Raw genomic sequence first — 16,038 nt, forward strand, 5'->3', positions numbered from 1 at the left:
TGTTGTTGTTTGTTTGATATAATACTACTAATATGCTACTGCTACCATTTTGTGCTTCAGTAGTGTTTTTCTCCTAAGGATCTCAGAGCTCAGAACACTTCCCAAGATCTCTGCATAAAGACATAAATATTTAATTTAAACACAATCAGCCTTAATGGGACCTTTCCCATGTGGAAACCTAATGATATGGTACACATACAACTAGACGAGACCAAGAGTTAGAAAGTGTGCTCTAAGGAACAATCCTACAGTGGCTGAGGGGTTGGAGTGGATAATGTAACAGATCTTTTCCAGATCTAATTTCTGTGGTTTTATGTATACAAGGCCTGGAACCCTGCTTCTGATCCCATACCAATTTAACACCAGTGTAATACAATTGACTTCAATGGATCTTTTTCTGATTTATACCTGTGTAAGTGAGAGCAGAATCAGGCCCTAAGAATTTAAGATGGAAAAAGAAGTGATTTTAATGTGAAAAAAACTTCAATATTTTTGTAAAACAACAACTGATTGTGAAGTGAAACTAATGGCAGTTAGCCCAGCTGTAGCAACCAGGTGAATTAAGTATTTTTCTCTCCCCACTTATCTCTAATTTTAATTTCAATGGAGCTGTCCCCATACGTTACGCTACCATAAAAATAATTTTAAAATTTACAGTGAAATGATGTTAAGTATCTGCCTTAAACTGACAAATTCAAGGAGATTTAGAGTTAATGCTGCCAACTCTCAATAACTCACTGTTACTGCAGAATATAAAGCAGGCAAAAACCACAATACGAGGCAATTTATATAGAACCAGTTCACAGAGTGTATCAGAAAATCCTTTACATATATTGCAGGATACACAGGGTTTTATGGACAGATTTAAAGGGAGAGGGTGTGAGTGAGTCAGTGGTTTGGAGAGCAGGGGAGAAAGAAGTGACCCCGACAGTGGAATGCTGTGTGAAGGGATACAGATTAGACTACATGGATTGGAAGAATAGAGTGAGCTTATGGGTCATGGATGGAGGAGTGTCATGGGGTGAACCTCTCCAACACATTCCCTTATGGCCCCACCATAGTCCTGCAGGTGTGTTGCACTCAGCATCCCCTTGGTCCTTTCACACAATTAACCAGACCAGATTAGTTCAACCCCCTTTGGGAGTCTGGTTTATTTTCTCTCTAGAGGGCCACTCACTTATTTAGCAGCTCAAGTTCATGCTGAATATCGGTCCACGTAAAAGTCTTAGTCAGTTCCCCCCCGTGTTCAGAAAGCCCCAGTCCTCCTCCTGGCAGTAGGTTGTATTTTGGACAATTCCTCTGTCCCTCTCCTTAAGACCGAAGTCCCCTACCTCTCCTCCTTGGAGCTGGAGTTGTACATTAGGCAAGCTGTAGAGCCTCAGACAGCTTCTACTCCAGCAGGCCCTTTTCCCAATCAGTCCTTCCACCCTTAGGCTGGGAGGTTTTTCCAGACAGACTTTCCCCTGCTGCTGTCTGCCCTGCTATGAGGGAGAAGGAAATATATACATGGTCCCCTTACTAAAGCTATTAAAGGGGTGAGAGGGGAACCTTACCTTGCCCACTCTGCAAGACTTCTGATCTCAGGCCTTTAAAGAAACAGTGATGGGAGTTTCTGCCAAACACTTCTTATCCCAGGACCATTTTTTCTTTACCCATATCTCAGTCATTCGCTCTAGCAGATCTTTCCAAATCTTAAGGGCCATGTCATGTGACAGGGGTGGGTTGATCCCTAGGCACCACTACTCTTAAAGGGGAAATAAAGTGAAAAAGGAAGGATGATGGAGGGCAAATTGGAATAACAGGAGGACAATTCTGAATTGGATTCAGACATTATGATGGCAGTGCCAAAAGGTCATAGGGATCCATATGGAAAACAATCAAAATGAACACATTAAATGGATTAAAAGCTGGCTGATAGGTCTCAAAGTGTAACTGTGAATGGGGAAACATCACTGAGTGGGTCTGTTTCTAGTGGGGATCCCACAGGTGTCAGTTCTTGGCTCTATCTTATTTAACATTTTTTAACAACGACCCGGACGAAAATATACAACCATTACTGATAAATCTGCAGATGACACAAGATTGGAGGAGTGGTAAATGATATAGAGGACAGGTCACTGATGCAGAGCAATCTGGATGATTTGGTAAGCTGGACACAAGCAAATAATGTGCATTTCAATATTGCCAAATGTAAGGTCATATATCTAGGAACAAAGAATGAAGGCCATTCCTTCCAGGATGGTGGACTCTATCCTGGGAGGGAGTGACTCTGAGAAAGCTTTTGGGTCATGGTGGGTAACCAGATGAATATGAGCTCTGAGTGTAATACTGTGGCCAAAAAAGTAGGAGTAAGGAGGTTATATTACCTTTGTATTTGGCACTGGTGCGACTGCTACTGGAATACTGTGTCCCTTTTTGGTGTCCACAATTCAAAAAATTGGAGGGGGTTCAGAGAAGAGCCACGAATAAAGTATTGGAAAACATGCCTTTAGTGAAAGACTCTAAAAGATATATTCTAGTTTAAGCAGCTATTGGACTTAAACGTGAATTGTCTTATGGCTTGTGTTACACAGAACAGATGATCACAATGGTCCCTTCTAGCCTTAAAAATCTATGAATCATTGGAATGAAACGAGGACCACAGTGACTGGGAATACTTAACTGCAAATACACGAGCCAACAGGGGAAAATAGAGCAAGAGAGAGGCTGCTTTAACTGTACATTGTTATGTGTAGGTCACATGCTATATTTAAAAGTTACCTTTGGCTTAGAGATCCTCAGCATACTTGCTACTGGTTTGCTCAGCACCATCTCAAAATTATGTGCCACAATTTCCTGTTATAACTGTGACTCTCTGTTAAAATTAAGAAACTAATTTGCTTAATAAGAGCATGTCTCAATGTATGATTTTATATTTTCTGAAGAATTTCTTTCATAATATTGATATTATGATAATGTATCAATGTATATTCTGTTAGTCACACAAGAATGTTAGGACAGAATTTTAAATTTCCTTTGTGTGTCTATTGTCAGTCTGACAAAGACTACAGTTCCTCATAAGGCATGTTTATAGTCAATGGAGTTAATTTAGGTTTTTTGGAAGGAAATAAAAGAACAACGTAATTATTATGAAAAATATGGATTTTTTCAAAACACATTCTGGTACTATGATGATGGAGACCATATAAGCAGGGAGATAGATTTCCTCTCCAAAGAGCTGGCAATATAAAGGTCAGACCCTGCAACTACTCATTCATAGGAGTAATTCAACTGAAGGCAACGGGACTATTAACATTAGAAAGGGATATAGCATTGGGCCTCTATGATAGAAAAGACAAACTCACATAAAGACAAGCTATGGGATAGCAGTGAATGAACTGCATAAGAACTAAAAAGTAAATAAAGGAGCATGTACAGTACCTCCATCGTTATCCATATTATCCCCACACACCATTTCCATGACAACGTTACATCCTGTGCCACTCCATCCCACCTGACACACACAGTGCCATCCATTCTGATCAAGAGTGCATCTCCCATTTCCATAACACAGACCTGGGCAGCCATCTAGAGAAGAAAATGTAAAGAACAAGGCTTCATGCAGGAGTTTGTTTCAAATTATAAATTGTTACAGAACGTTCATTAAAATTACTTAACAATATTTGCTACTTTCATATTATATCACAGTTGGTCTACTTTGGACATTCTTGGACAAATATTCAACTCAGCTTGCCTAGAAAAGCATGCCTAAGTTATAATGGCTTATTTTTTGGTGCCTAAAATCTTGTGGATGCAAAAACTCAGATGTGGGTGCACTAATAGTATGTGCACACCAAACTGAGTAATCAGAAGTCTAAATAGCTGCTTTGCACATACAAATAACTTCTATCTATCTTGGTTTTCATACCTAGTATCAATCATGTGTTCATGACAGAGTTTCTATATGAAACTTTGACACAAAAGATGAGTTTACAAAATGTAGGCAAGTAATTTTAGGTGAGCGAATCTGGAAGCAGCAGATACTGTAGGTGTGGAAACCCACACAAACCGAGCAGGGCTAGGGAAGCCTTTTCTGATTCATTCTGAAGTATTTTCCTAGGGAAGGAAAATGGGGGGGGGGGTGACGTTGCAGTCTATATAGTTTTATAAAAATATGCTGATGAGTGAATATAATGTAACTGGAATATGCTTCATGCAAAAGATCTCTTGTAAGGTATCATTACAAAGCTTATAATCTACTGAGTGTGATCATCCTTTTTGTATAAACGTACCACTCTTGTATCTAAAACTAGAAATATGAAATATAACTCGGAGGGCCTATTGTAATTATGCAAAGTGTGGGCCATTAATGGTGGTTTGGAATCTTGATGACTCCCATTAACCAGGACAATTGTCTGCAGATGACACTGTTTTACCTGCAAGTCTTCCTCTATACATGTGTGCTGGCAAGTGGGCAATGAAGTCTTGCAGTGACATGTGATCATGTCACCTGAACTGGAATCCATCTTTAACCTGGTGTCTTTCCATTGAGAAGGAAGGGGTGGGAACCAGAGAGGGACAAAGGATTCCTGCCTTATGCAAAAGGAATATAAAGGAGTGGAAGAGAACAAAGCAGGAAGACCATTATGAAGAATTCCCTAGCTACCACCTGAGCTGGAACAAGAGCTGTACCAAGGGAAAGAATTGTGCCCAGGCCTGGAAGGTGTCCAGTCTGAGGAAAAAACTTACTAAAGCATCTCTGAGGGTGAGATTATCTGTATTCAGTTTGATTAGACATAGATTTGCACATTTTATTTTATTTTGCTTGGTGATTTACTTTGTTCTGTCTGTTACTACTTGGAACCACTTAAATCCTACTTTCTGTATTTAATAAAATCACTTTTTACTTATTAATTAACTCAGAGTATGTATTAATACCTGGGGGAGCAAACAACTGTGCATCTCTCTCTATCAGTGTTATAGAGGGCGAACAATTTATGACTTTATCTTGCATGAGCTTTATACAGGGTAAAACGGAGTTATTTGGGTTTAGACCCCATTGGGAGTTGGGCATCTGGGTGTTAAAGACAAGAACACTTCTGTTAGCTGCTTTCAGGTAAACCTGCAGCTTTTGGGGCAAGTAATTCAGACCCTGGGTCTTTGTTGGAGCAGACGGGAGCGTCTGGCTCAGCAAGACAGGGTGGTGTGTTCCCGAGTGGGCAGGGAAAGCAGGAGCAGAGGTAGTCTTGGCACATCAGGTGGCAGCTCCCAAGGGGGGTTCTGTGATCCAACCCGTCACAGGGGGGTTTCATTGTAATGCCCCCTCCCACTTCCTTACAACTCTGTATCCAGTTCAAATAAGACAAACACTTGCCCTTTGGTGGCTGTAGGAAATGTTTTGGTTCCTTTCTGTAAATTATGAAACTAGATCTAAAAATGGATCAATTGCATCATCCCCAGGGTTTGCAAACTCTGAATTAACAGTAATTTTGGCATTTTCAACTAGGTTCCTTGCTCAGTATGACAGATAGATAATCTCTTGGATGTGCCCACTTATGTCCATCTGCTTGTATAGTTTGGTGCCAGTACAGATTTTTGTCAGATCTTTACCTTATCACACAGGGAGCCAAAGGACGATGGATGGAGCTTAGCAATCAATTTAACACTACAAGTGTCATCCCTTTATAAACGAGTGCTTTCTCTTTGCCAGAACGGACTCACAGGAATTCAATGCCTCTCTATATCTGAAAGTGCATGTTGACACTTCTGCAAAAGGAAAAGATTTGATTCCAAGAGGAAAGGAAGACTCAGTCTGCAGGGGTTTCTGGCAGCCACTAAAGGAGATATTGCAAAAGGTGTTTGGAACTGCCAGTCAAAGAGACAGAGCCTAAATACCAGTGGTCCACCTAGAGACACAAAATGGATGAGGTAATACCTTTTATTGGACCAACTTCTGTAGTGGTCCATCTAGTCCAGTATTCTGGCTCAGAGTGGCCAGTATCATGTGCTTCAGAGAAAGGTGCATTACAGAACAGCTTGCACACAGAGAACATTTTTTCCTAATTCCCAAAAGTCAGAGGGTGGTTTCTTTCCAGGATCCTTGTGTTTTGCTTTTTTAATCCTTACTTTTATAGCTCTGGATAGTGCTTGTTATCCACATAAATTATACGTCACACCATGGCTCCAAGATCTGCATCAACTGCCTATTGCTCTCCTGGTAGAGTTTAAATTGTTACTTACGACTTACAATGCCTTTGATTTCCTAGCCTCTGCCTACCTGAAGGATCACCTCTCCCCCCAAGACATACTGCCATAGTTGCCATCAGCAGGAATGCTTGAGCTATATTTCCCCCCTCATTATAAAATAGAGAGGGTCTGCTAGTAAGGTGTTGTCTATAAGGGCCCTGGGACTCTAGAACTTGTTCCTTGTTGGTCTGAAATAGCTTGATCTTGACGATCTTCCAGTACACTGTCAAAGCCATTCATTTCATAGATTTTTTTTTTGGAAAGTTGAGGGTATGTTCCCGTGGAGATTAAAGGGGCTGTTTTTCTCTTTTGATTTATTGGCCAGCTGAGTTCATTCATTATTGGTATATTTAATGATTATATTTTGCTGCGGGTGGTTGTCCTTTATGAATGTAAATCTAATAATTCTCAGGTAACCTAGGGGTTTTTGTATGGTCATTTTTTATTGTTATTTAATTCTGAAGAGATAAAATAATAAATACATAAATAAGTGTCCAATCCTTTTTGGAATCCTGCTTCGTCTGATATCTCTGCTGAGAGCCATCTTCCCAGGAGACAGCGTGATTTCTTACACAACAGTGTGGCTAGGACTGAGAGATTGCTTCCAAACCATGAAAGACAGACATGTAGGGCCAGAAACAAGCCATAGGCCCTGCAGAGCAAATTCATGTCAAAGGACATGCACAGGGTGCAAATCAACACAGAATTTAGCTCTTTGGGTCTGGAATGGTTTAATAAAGTATTTCATCTCTAGCTTAGAAAGAGTTTTCTGCCAAAGGGCAAACACACAAATTGCTCAAAGCAGCAACTAATGTGGGTGTGGGGTAGAGGAAATATTTATAAATCCCTCTGATAACTCAAAACCTCACACAGTATTGTACAATGCCATATTTTAAAACATGCGTGGTTTTACATTTCTCCCCCACCTCCAAAGTCGTAGAGAAGCATATTTCCTTCACAAATGAAACCTACTCTCTAGCTGCAGATGATAAAAATATGGAAATGTTGTTCTAATAGAAGGAAGGTTTGACACAAATTATTCCGGTAATACCAAGTACTCAGTGCTGTCATCACTCCGTGAATGGAAACCATGAGCAGAAATCTGACTCGTCTCACGTAGCATATTACATATATATGGAAATTGGTAACCAAATGCGAAAGCAACATTCCAGTCATGCTTACTTTAGACACCTCTGCTTCTGATGAAATATTGGGACAATATAAAGAGCTAAGAATGCAGAATGTACTGATATTTTGTTAGATAAACTACACTTCTCTGTAAATATATACCTACCTATCCAGTCATCCATTTGATTTATCCTGAATAAATATTGTATCTTAACAGTACAGGAAGTAGGAGGCTCAAAAGGGAACAAGTCACACAAATACCCCCATTCCCAACACTTTTGTATCCTTTCATTATTCCATTGCAATGCTGATATGAAAAGCTTACCTCGCACAGCATCTAAGTAGTGAGCTTAAAAAAGAAAAAACAAAACTGTGATAGACTGAATTTCTGCACCAGAATGAAAACAAAGAAACCATTTGCTAATAGTTTACCATACTTTGGTTAAGATAAAGTGCCTCTCTCTTATTGCAAATCAGGTCTATTCTTACGACTTTGAATAAAACAAATATCTGATTTTGTTATCCAGGATGTCAGAAAGGACTCATATAGCAATAAACAATAATTGGAGCTACGTGTGTTCTTCAGTTATTGTTCTTTAATATTATGGGCACTACCATGTGTAATGCAAGCTGTGCCTTCTACTTAATTCAGTCATTGCTTAGTTATCTTCCTTTTAAATCCAAAACCAAATCTCTTGAACAAAATAATTTTTACTAACAATAAAGAAAATTCTCTTTATTTTTTTTTATCAATTTTACTCCCTATAAGCAGGTATTATAAGGTAATTGAATCACTGGCTATAGAATTTTGCCATTTAATTAAATGAGGAAAAGCCAAATTTTCATAATACAGAAAAGAAAAAAGATAGGCACTGTATTTGCAAAGCATGAAAGTCTGGACTACCTACCTCTCAAAATTAGGTATCCTGGTCTCTTACATGCAATTAAAATGTTTAAGAATAAGAATGCTCTGGGAAAACAGTAATGACATTTTGGCAAGAAACACTATTAAGCTTTGTAAAAATGTGTCACATTTTATTAAAATATAACAATTAACATTTGTACAGCTGAATAATGACTTCTGAAAAGAGTCATAAGCTTTAACTTATTAACAATATTGTGGTAGTCGGCTGCTGTAAAACCATCTCTTGTGACAAGCAAAATAGTTAAATGCTCTGATGTGAAGGCAGCAGATTTAGACTTATTTAAGCTGCCTGCTAGTTTCATCCCCTACAACTTCTATTAATAATTTTTAAGTATTTTTTATGATTCTCAGTACCTATAGGAATGTAGTTCAGATGTGCATTAGAATGTAACCTATCTATCTATCTATCTATCTATATATATATCTTTGATTTGATATTTCCAACTATTATGTCAGTAATGCTGCATGTAAAGCAAAAGCTGCATTGACCACACACTGTGGGACAAATACAGATCTGGTGTAAGTGTGTGCCAGTCCATCAAAGTCAGTGGAGAGGCATCTCTGTACTCCAGGCCTGAATTTGGCTCTCTAATTTTTCCAAGGGCTCTTCAAGTTGATGGCAGATCTTCCTATTAGCTAATCAGCCTTTTAGAAAAAAACAACATAAAAATCTTACCAATGGTGCAATGATCCCCTTCCCATCCAGGGCTGCACTCACACTTCCCATCTTTGCACTGGCCATGTTCAGCACAGTGAGAGTGGCATGTACGTTCCTCACAGCTTGGTCCTACCCAGCCTTCTTCACATTGGCATATTCCTCTTGAACAAACACCATGGCTACCACAGTCCATAGTGCATAATTCTATATGGGATTCAAAGAATACATACTTTTAGATGGTAATTTTATGTTTTGTTATGGACTATGCATTGATAAGGCATACAGACATCCGTCATCAAGAGTGATTGAATGCAGGACTTTTATCATGAAATACAGGCTGCAACCACATGAACTACTCCTTCTTTAGCAGCAGGTAAGTAGCAAGCCTTATATCTGTTAGGGCCAGCCACTAATTGCATGCCATAGGGCCCTGCTCCAAAGCCCACTGAAACCAATAATAAAACTTCCATTTACTTGGGTGCATTTTGGATCAGGCCCTAAGCCAGTGTATCACACATCCATCCCTGATTCTGATAGGTGTTTTCAGAAATCTAGGACAGTTTTTATTTAAACAGTTCTCAAAGTACAGGGTCCAGGTGGATTGAGTTAAAAGACAAAGTGTGACTAATCTATTACAGCAAAGTGATCACATCAGTTTGGTATTAATATTAATCAGTTTGGTAGTGGCCTTCACTTATGGCAATAAAAGCCAACGAGCTAATACACAGAAAGAAAATAACATATGTTAAACAGCAAGCAACCCACAGCCCTGGAAAAATTCAATATTACCAACATATAGGCCCCTCATCACAGGAATACGTCCCAAATTCTGTAGTGTTTTTCAAGGTCTGTTTAAAAAGCTTTACTCTTGCCCATCAATGGCTGGCTGGTCAAACTATAAAAGCTATTCCATGGTGACAAGATCAGTTCTTGCAAGTCATTTCTATTCACAGTAAATTTTTCTGCATTGATGGGACCCTAGTGAAATTCCATTCATAGTGAAGGAGAATTAAAAGTCCTGAATTGTTTCAATAAATCACAACATGCCAATTGCAATTCTACCTCCACTTAGAGTGAAGTCGTTCTGTGAAAAGAATGGTTTCATTATAAGAGGGCTCAATGTAGTTTAAATTTATTTAAAATAATTAGTGTCAGCAGACAGAATTTGCTTGTTATTCTGCAATTAACCTGCCAGAAGAATGTTTCCTCCTCCTTCTCAGAAGCTAGTTGATAGCACTGTAAGTATAAGCCAAAATAACCATGTCTGTTCTGATTTAAAACGTGATTTAAAAATGTAACATACCAAATGGTGGAAAGATTTTCCCCTGACAGGTTTTAAAGAATGATAATTTCTTACTTTGAACTATTATATATAAACACTCCCCCTTGAATGTCTGTAATGACAAAAAGTGACATTCTATAGGATTTTTTTTAAAAGTACATATTTAAATTCCTTATCAATTTCAATCTTTCAACAGAAATAAAAAAGTAATGAAAACCAAACCATGCAATAACATTACAGATGTTGACAGCTGTGTGATTTACAACATATGTATTGGAATGTCATTTTTAATGTTTCAGGGTCATGAATAGTTTTATTCAGCAGTACCTTTTAAAAACAGTGTGTGTGTGTGTGTGTGTGTGTAACCAGTATAACAAGCCCAGGCTCTGTGTGTTCTCTCTGTTTCCCTCTTCTCCCATACCAGCAGCTCTGAGTACTCCCATTGCCTGCCTCCCTCCGTTCCAACAACCCGCATTCTGCCCCCCATGCCAGGGGTTCTGTGTGCCCCCTCATTCTCCTCTAATCCTCGTGCCCCTAATCAGATGCCAGTGGCACCATGTATCCCCCATATCCGTTTCAAGTTTTCAGATTTTCACCAAATTCAATGGGGTTCTGGGCACAGATGCCTAGAATATTTCCTGACATTTTGGAACAGATCAGATGCAGAGTTCACAAGTTATTGCATTGCACTGCACTGAGACAGAGAAATGCCATCAAATTGAGTGTAGGGCCTCACTTTGCTCAGTCAAAAGGACAACAGTTCTAGAACAGTGATCTCTTCATATATCTTCAGAAATCAAAGGAAAATTTGAAAACAATTCCTGCCATGAACTAATGAGGGCAATGACTGTGCTGGAGGACGGACATTGTTTTACTTTGAAAGCGAATTGTGAACTTCAACAACATTTCTCTGATAATAAGGCTGCAAAGCAGAAAAGATACTTCGTTCAGTTGTCTCTTCTTGCTCAACCACTTGACACATCAGCACTCTGTGGGCAGAGTCTGAACTCTCAGGTTTCCATCATTATTTCAATTATTTAATATTAAGCTCCTAAAAATGTGGTTTAAGACGACACTAGAGATGGATTCTTCAGGCTGGGAGATCCAAGCACAGTTCTCATGAGTGTCCATAGATTTCTGTTCTCAAGCAAGGCACCAGAAATCAAATCTAATGACCATTCTAACTACAGCAAAGTAGCACAAGCACAGAGATTTCAGTTTAAAAGCAGTAGCTCGCCTAATAAATATAACTAAGCATGCACTTTCAGTTCAAGCTACCTTGTTTTGAATATCCAACACATAAACTCTTTAGTTCCTCCTGGAGAAAAACATGCATAAAATCCCTCAAACTGGGAGAAACACTAGCTGACTGAATTTCTGTTTGTCCTGGTAGACCATGTTCGCATAGGAGGTTAAACAAAAGAATACTCCACAGTGGATGGTGCTGAGATATTACAGTGATGAGCAGAATATAAAACCCCAAAATAGGTAGATGGTCCCAGACAATTCTGTCCATAAATGTCACATCATAAAAAAGCCAAAAGATCATGTAATTGCGATACTGGACCCTTTGTTAAATTATGTCTGTTCTTCCTTCCACAACAACAGATGCTTTAAGGACTCAGAACCACCCCAGATGAGCAATGCAAAATATCCTGGATTTAACTGAGCCTGATAGGCAAGTGTCAGCTACTATGGCTCCGCGAAAACACGATTATAAATTGAAATGAGAAGAAGCCAACCAGAGAGGTAAATTAGGAAAAAACTGCATTTCCTTCCACTCCATTGCTCCTTAAAATGCACAATAAACTACTATAATTTAAAAAAATCCAATTTGGATTCAAAACGTGAATTCTATTGGGCAATATCCCACCAGCCTGAGGCTTTGTGTATTATATTCCATTGTCAATCACTTATACCACCTATAGGGTAACACACTATATTTGTGAAGCTCCTTCTCTACATAGAAGAGTTTAGGCTTGTCACTTTACATAATGGATCCATTAATGAAATTTCCTGCACCTCCTTGTCACATCTCTAAATCTTCTGTGTGGTGTTCTTCTGCATGGCTTGCCTTACTGCACAGAAGAAAAATGGTTCAGCTGTACTTGGACTTTCTATAACTGTGCAGGTGTGTGGGGGATTGCCATTTGGCTAACAGACCAGATCCTCGGTGTAAATTTTCTGATCTCCATTGAAGTTAATTGAGCCACTACAATTACACAAACTGAGGATCTGGCCCAGGGTTTTTATCTGCACTGCACCACTTCATAACTGAAACAAGATCTTTGCAACCATAAGGGCTAAGGACTTCATTTTGTTATTAAATAAAACCTTAGGTTCTGCAGAAACTGACAGGACTTCTAGCAATGTGTTGGAAGAGTGCTGGGAACTGCCTCAAACCAGTGACCCTTCGTGACTTTTTTGACAGGTGAAGCACAGATCACAAAAGAGTTATTTCCACTCCCACACAGTGTATAATTTAGTGGTTATTAAAAGGTTAGTTTATTTCTAGTGATAAGCAACAGGCGGATGTGGGAACAGGTGCTGCTACTCCCTTTGCTACTCAGAGGTGACAAAGCACAAGGTGCTCTCAGGGCTCGGCGGTGGTTCATTGTCCACATGCACAGGGTCTACCCCCAGGGGAGGGGCCCGGAAAGTGCAGGCCCCATTCCCGCCCTCTGCAGCCCAGACTTAACTTCTACAATCCTTCCATGGCCTCACCAAGCACTGGTTACCACAGTAATACCCTTATAAAGTGACTCCTGGGCATGGTAAATTGCCATGGTAGCAAGACCGCTTCTTGAGGCACAATTAGCTATATCAAGATTTGAGCCTCATGCATCAAGCACTACATTCTTCGAACTTTCTTACATTGCATTTCGCTACTGGAGAGAAAGAGCTGTGACATTTAAATCCAATCACAGTTTGTCCTCAAATCTGTATCTATTCAGCAATTAAATAACATAGAATAGGCATAATGTATTTTGAAGCCGTTGGGAATTCTTGGTTAAGTTGTGTCTCACTTGCCTCAGCTGATGAGTGCCTCTGGCTCAAACTGACCTCTGCTTACAGGCTTTTATGAGATATAGTCTCACATCTAGCATTCAGACTCCTCAGCCTTCCACCAACTAATGAGCAAGCGACGTCTAAAAAACCATGTTCAACTGAAGCAGTTAGGAATTTTTACTGACATGTCCTTAATTCTGAATGTTCATTAATTTTGTTAGAAGACATCATATACAGTCTGAAGCATTATTGGTGGATATTCTTGAAAAGGAGACAAATATATTGATCATTCTGGGGCTAATCTAAAAAAGCATTAAAAATTCACTTCATATTCTTTATTTTAATTATCTAAGTCAACAATGAGTTCTCTTAACTGTGTTTTATAAGAAGTTTCTAACTGCATCATAGGAAAAAGAAAATTAAAGCTAAATATTTTATAGTTTCTAATGATAAGATTTCTACGTTATTTCAACACACTTCAGGAATAACTCAGCTAGAACATTATGTTAAAATATAAAAATATATGTCAACAAAAGTTTTCAAATAATCTTAAAACAAAAAACACTTTCATTTTACTTTCCCACATATTTAAATGATGAACCTTGTGCTACAGATATTCTAAACCCGTAAGTGTCATATTCATAACTTGGAAATCCATTTATTAAAAAATGGATTTCCATAAAGATTAGAAATTAATCTAACCCAACTTTTACCCAATATGCTTAACTGCTGGAGGCTATGAAAATTCACCTATCTAGGCCTAATAAAGAAAGTTTTTTTTCAATTTAAATATACATTGCATTTAATAAGCTTGCATAATAATTTCAACAATATTCCTGAGCTTTTTAAATTACCTGCCTGCTGTGTCCTGGAGACAACTCTGTTCAGTCTTTCATTTTTCAGCAACTGATTTTATTAATATATTTTTTTCTCCCACAAAAGTTCAAAACTTAAATTGCAAGTTTCAAAAGTGATGGAGCTATTTCTGAATGACACCAAATGGAGGCATTGCCTACACTAGAAAAGGTTCCAGTTCCCCCAAATGAAATAAGTTATATTGGCAAAAGGACTTTTTGCTGGTATAACTATGTTTACACTGGGGCTTTTGATGGAATTGTTGTGTCAGCTAGGTGATGGAAACACATGGACTTCCTTTTATACTTCACAAATCATCCAACATTTTTACAGACTACCTCCCTCTTTCTCCCCCATCATTTTCTTTCTGTCGCTTTGTTTTCTTGATTTCTTCTCATTATTTGGTCTGCTTTTAATTTTTCTTATTCCCCCATGGCCTGCAGGCTTTAAAATATTGTCTTATTGCTGGGAAACACCCTGCTAAGGTGTTTACCATGGGAAGAAAGATTAGACTTAAACTGTTTTTAGGGCAGGTTCTCTTTCGGATCATTGTCTTCAATGCAGCCGTGCTGATTTAACATGAGCTGAGGAGCTAGACCTGTATGTGAAATGTTTTATGAATTAAAGCTATAATATATAATAGTCCAGTATAAGTAGACCCTGGACTCTAATTGGACTGTTAACACTCATGACAGCAACTGCCTGAATGGTTGGCCAAGAGGAAGAGGAATGGGAATCAACGAACCTGACTGATACCCCAGTTTCCTCTCTCTCTTCTGTATTGTCTGTTTGTTAGATTTGTCCCAAAAATCATTACTGCAACTGTGATTAATGGTGGATTTATTGGAAACTGCAAAATGTTGAATGCTTCCGCTTTTAATTGTGCCTAGTGAATACAGACGATTGTCATGCCATTGCTCATGTTAAGGAATGCCTTACTCGATGAGCAGTCTCATTGGTTTCTAAAGGGTTACTCATGGAATAGGATACTCCTCAGTCACCTCTTTCAAAACAGGTGTCCTCAGCTCTCCTCCTTGAAGCTGGGCTATAAATTAGCCAGTCCCTCTGTCTCTTCTTAAGCCAGGAGTCCCCAGCTCTCCTTCTTGGAGCTGGGTTGTAAGTAGGTTTGGAAGGATTTGATTTGATGGGTAAATATTGGTAAACATTAATTTCACCACATGCACACAAACCATGAAAAAATATTTCCATCGATACTAACTGAAATTTACAGATAGGCAAAGAAAGAAAAATGCTGCTAGAGAACTTATTAAAGTTTGATTTAAGGACATTTACTCTGTATACTTTGACATGCGATATTGGCAATTTGTGTTTAACGGTTATAAAATTTTAACTTTTTGAATCTCAATGTCTACTGCCATTAAATAAGTATTGTCTGCCTCCCATTGTCTGAGCTCCTCATAAATTTCCCACAACTGTGAAAATTTCTATTGATACAAATAAAAAAATGCTGAAAAGTAAACATTAATATTATCCATCAAAATTATTAAAAAAAACAGAATTCTACCAATCCTAGTTTTAAATTAGCCAGCTGCAGGATTTTAGCCCACTTCTCCCTCAGATGGCTTCTTTCCCCCCAATTAGCCCTCAGAGGGTTCAGCAGACCAGTGTTCTCCTGCTGGTGTCTTCCCTGCTATAAGGGAGGGGGCAGCATTTATGCTGGCCCCATCCCCCAGTTTATCTCCAATTGGTTGGGTAAGAGGGGAACATTACTCCACCTTCTCCACAAGGCTCCTGGTCCCAGGCCCTTAAAGACACAGGAATGAGATTTCCTCCCAAGCACTACTTATTCCTGGGACACTTCCTCTTTATCAATATCTCCTAGATCTGTGTGTGTGTGTGTGTGTGTGTGTGTGTGTGTGTGTGTATCAGACCTTTCACAATCTTAATGGGCCACTCCACATGATGGGGGTGGGCTGACCACTAGGCACCACTATC

General features: G+C 38.9%; 1 protein-coding gene across 1 annotated transcript in view; it reads right to left on the reverse strand.

Moving 5' to 3' along the window:
- Window positions 1-16,038, reverse strand: part of TENM1 (teneurin transmembrane protein 1) — a 778,425-nt gene that overhangs the window by 128,565 nt on the left and 633,822 nt on the right. The window contains exons 14-16 of the mRNA XM_034781757.1: window positions 8,955-9,140; window positions 7,679-7,702; window positions 3,421-3,567 (exon numbers count right to left, since the gene is read on the reverse strand). Of these exons, the coding sequence (XP_034637648.1) occupies window positions 3,421-3,567; window positions 7,679-7,702; window positions 8,955-9,140 (357 nt within the window). The remainder of the gene's footprint in view (window positions 1-3,420; window positions 3,568-7,678; window positions 7,703-8,954; window positions 9,141-16,038) is intronic.

This window comes from Trachemys scripta, chromosome 9 (assembly GCF_013100865.1).
Source record: "Trachemys scripta elegans isolate TJP31775 chromosome 9, CAS_Tse_1.0, whole genome shotgun sequence".
In the NCBI taxonomy this organism is placed as follows: Eukaryota; Metazoa; Chordata; order Testudines; family Emydidae; genus Trachemys; species Trachemys scripta.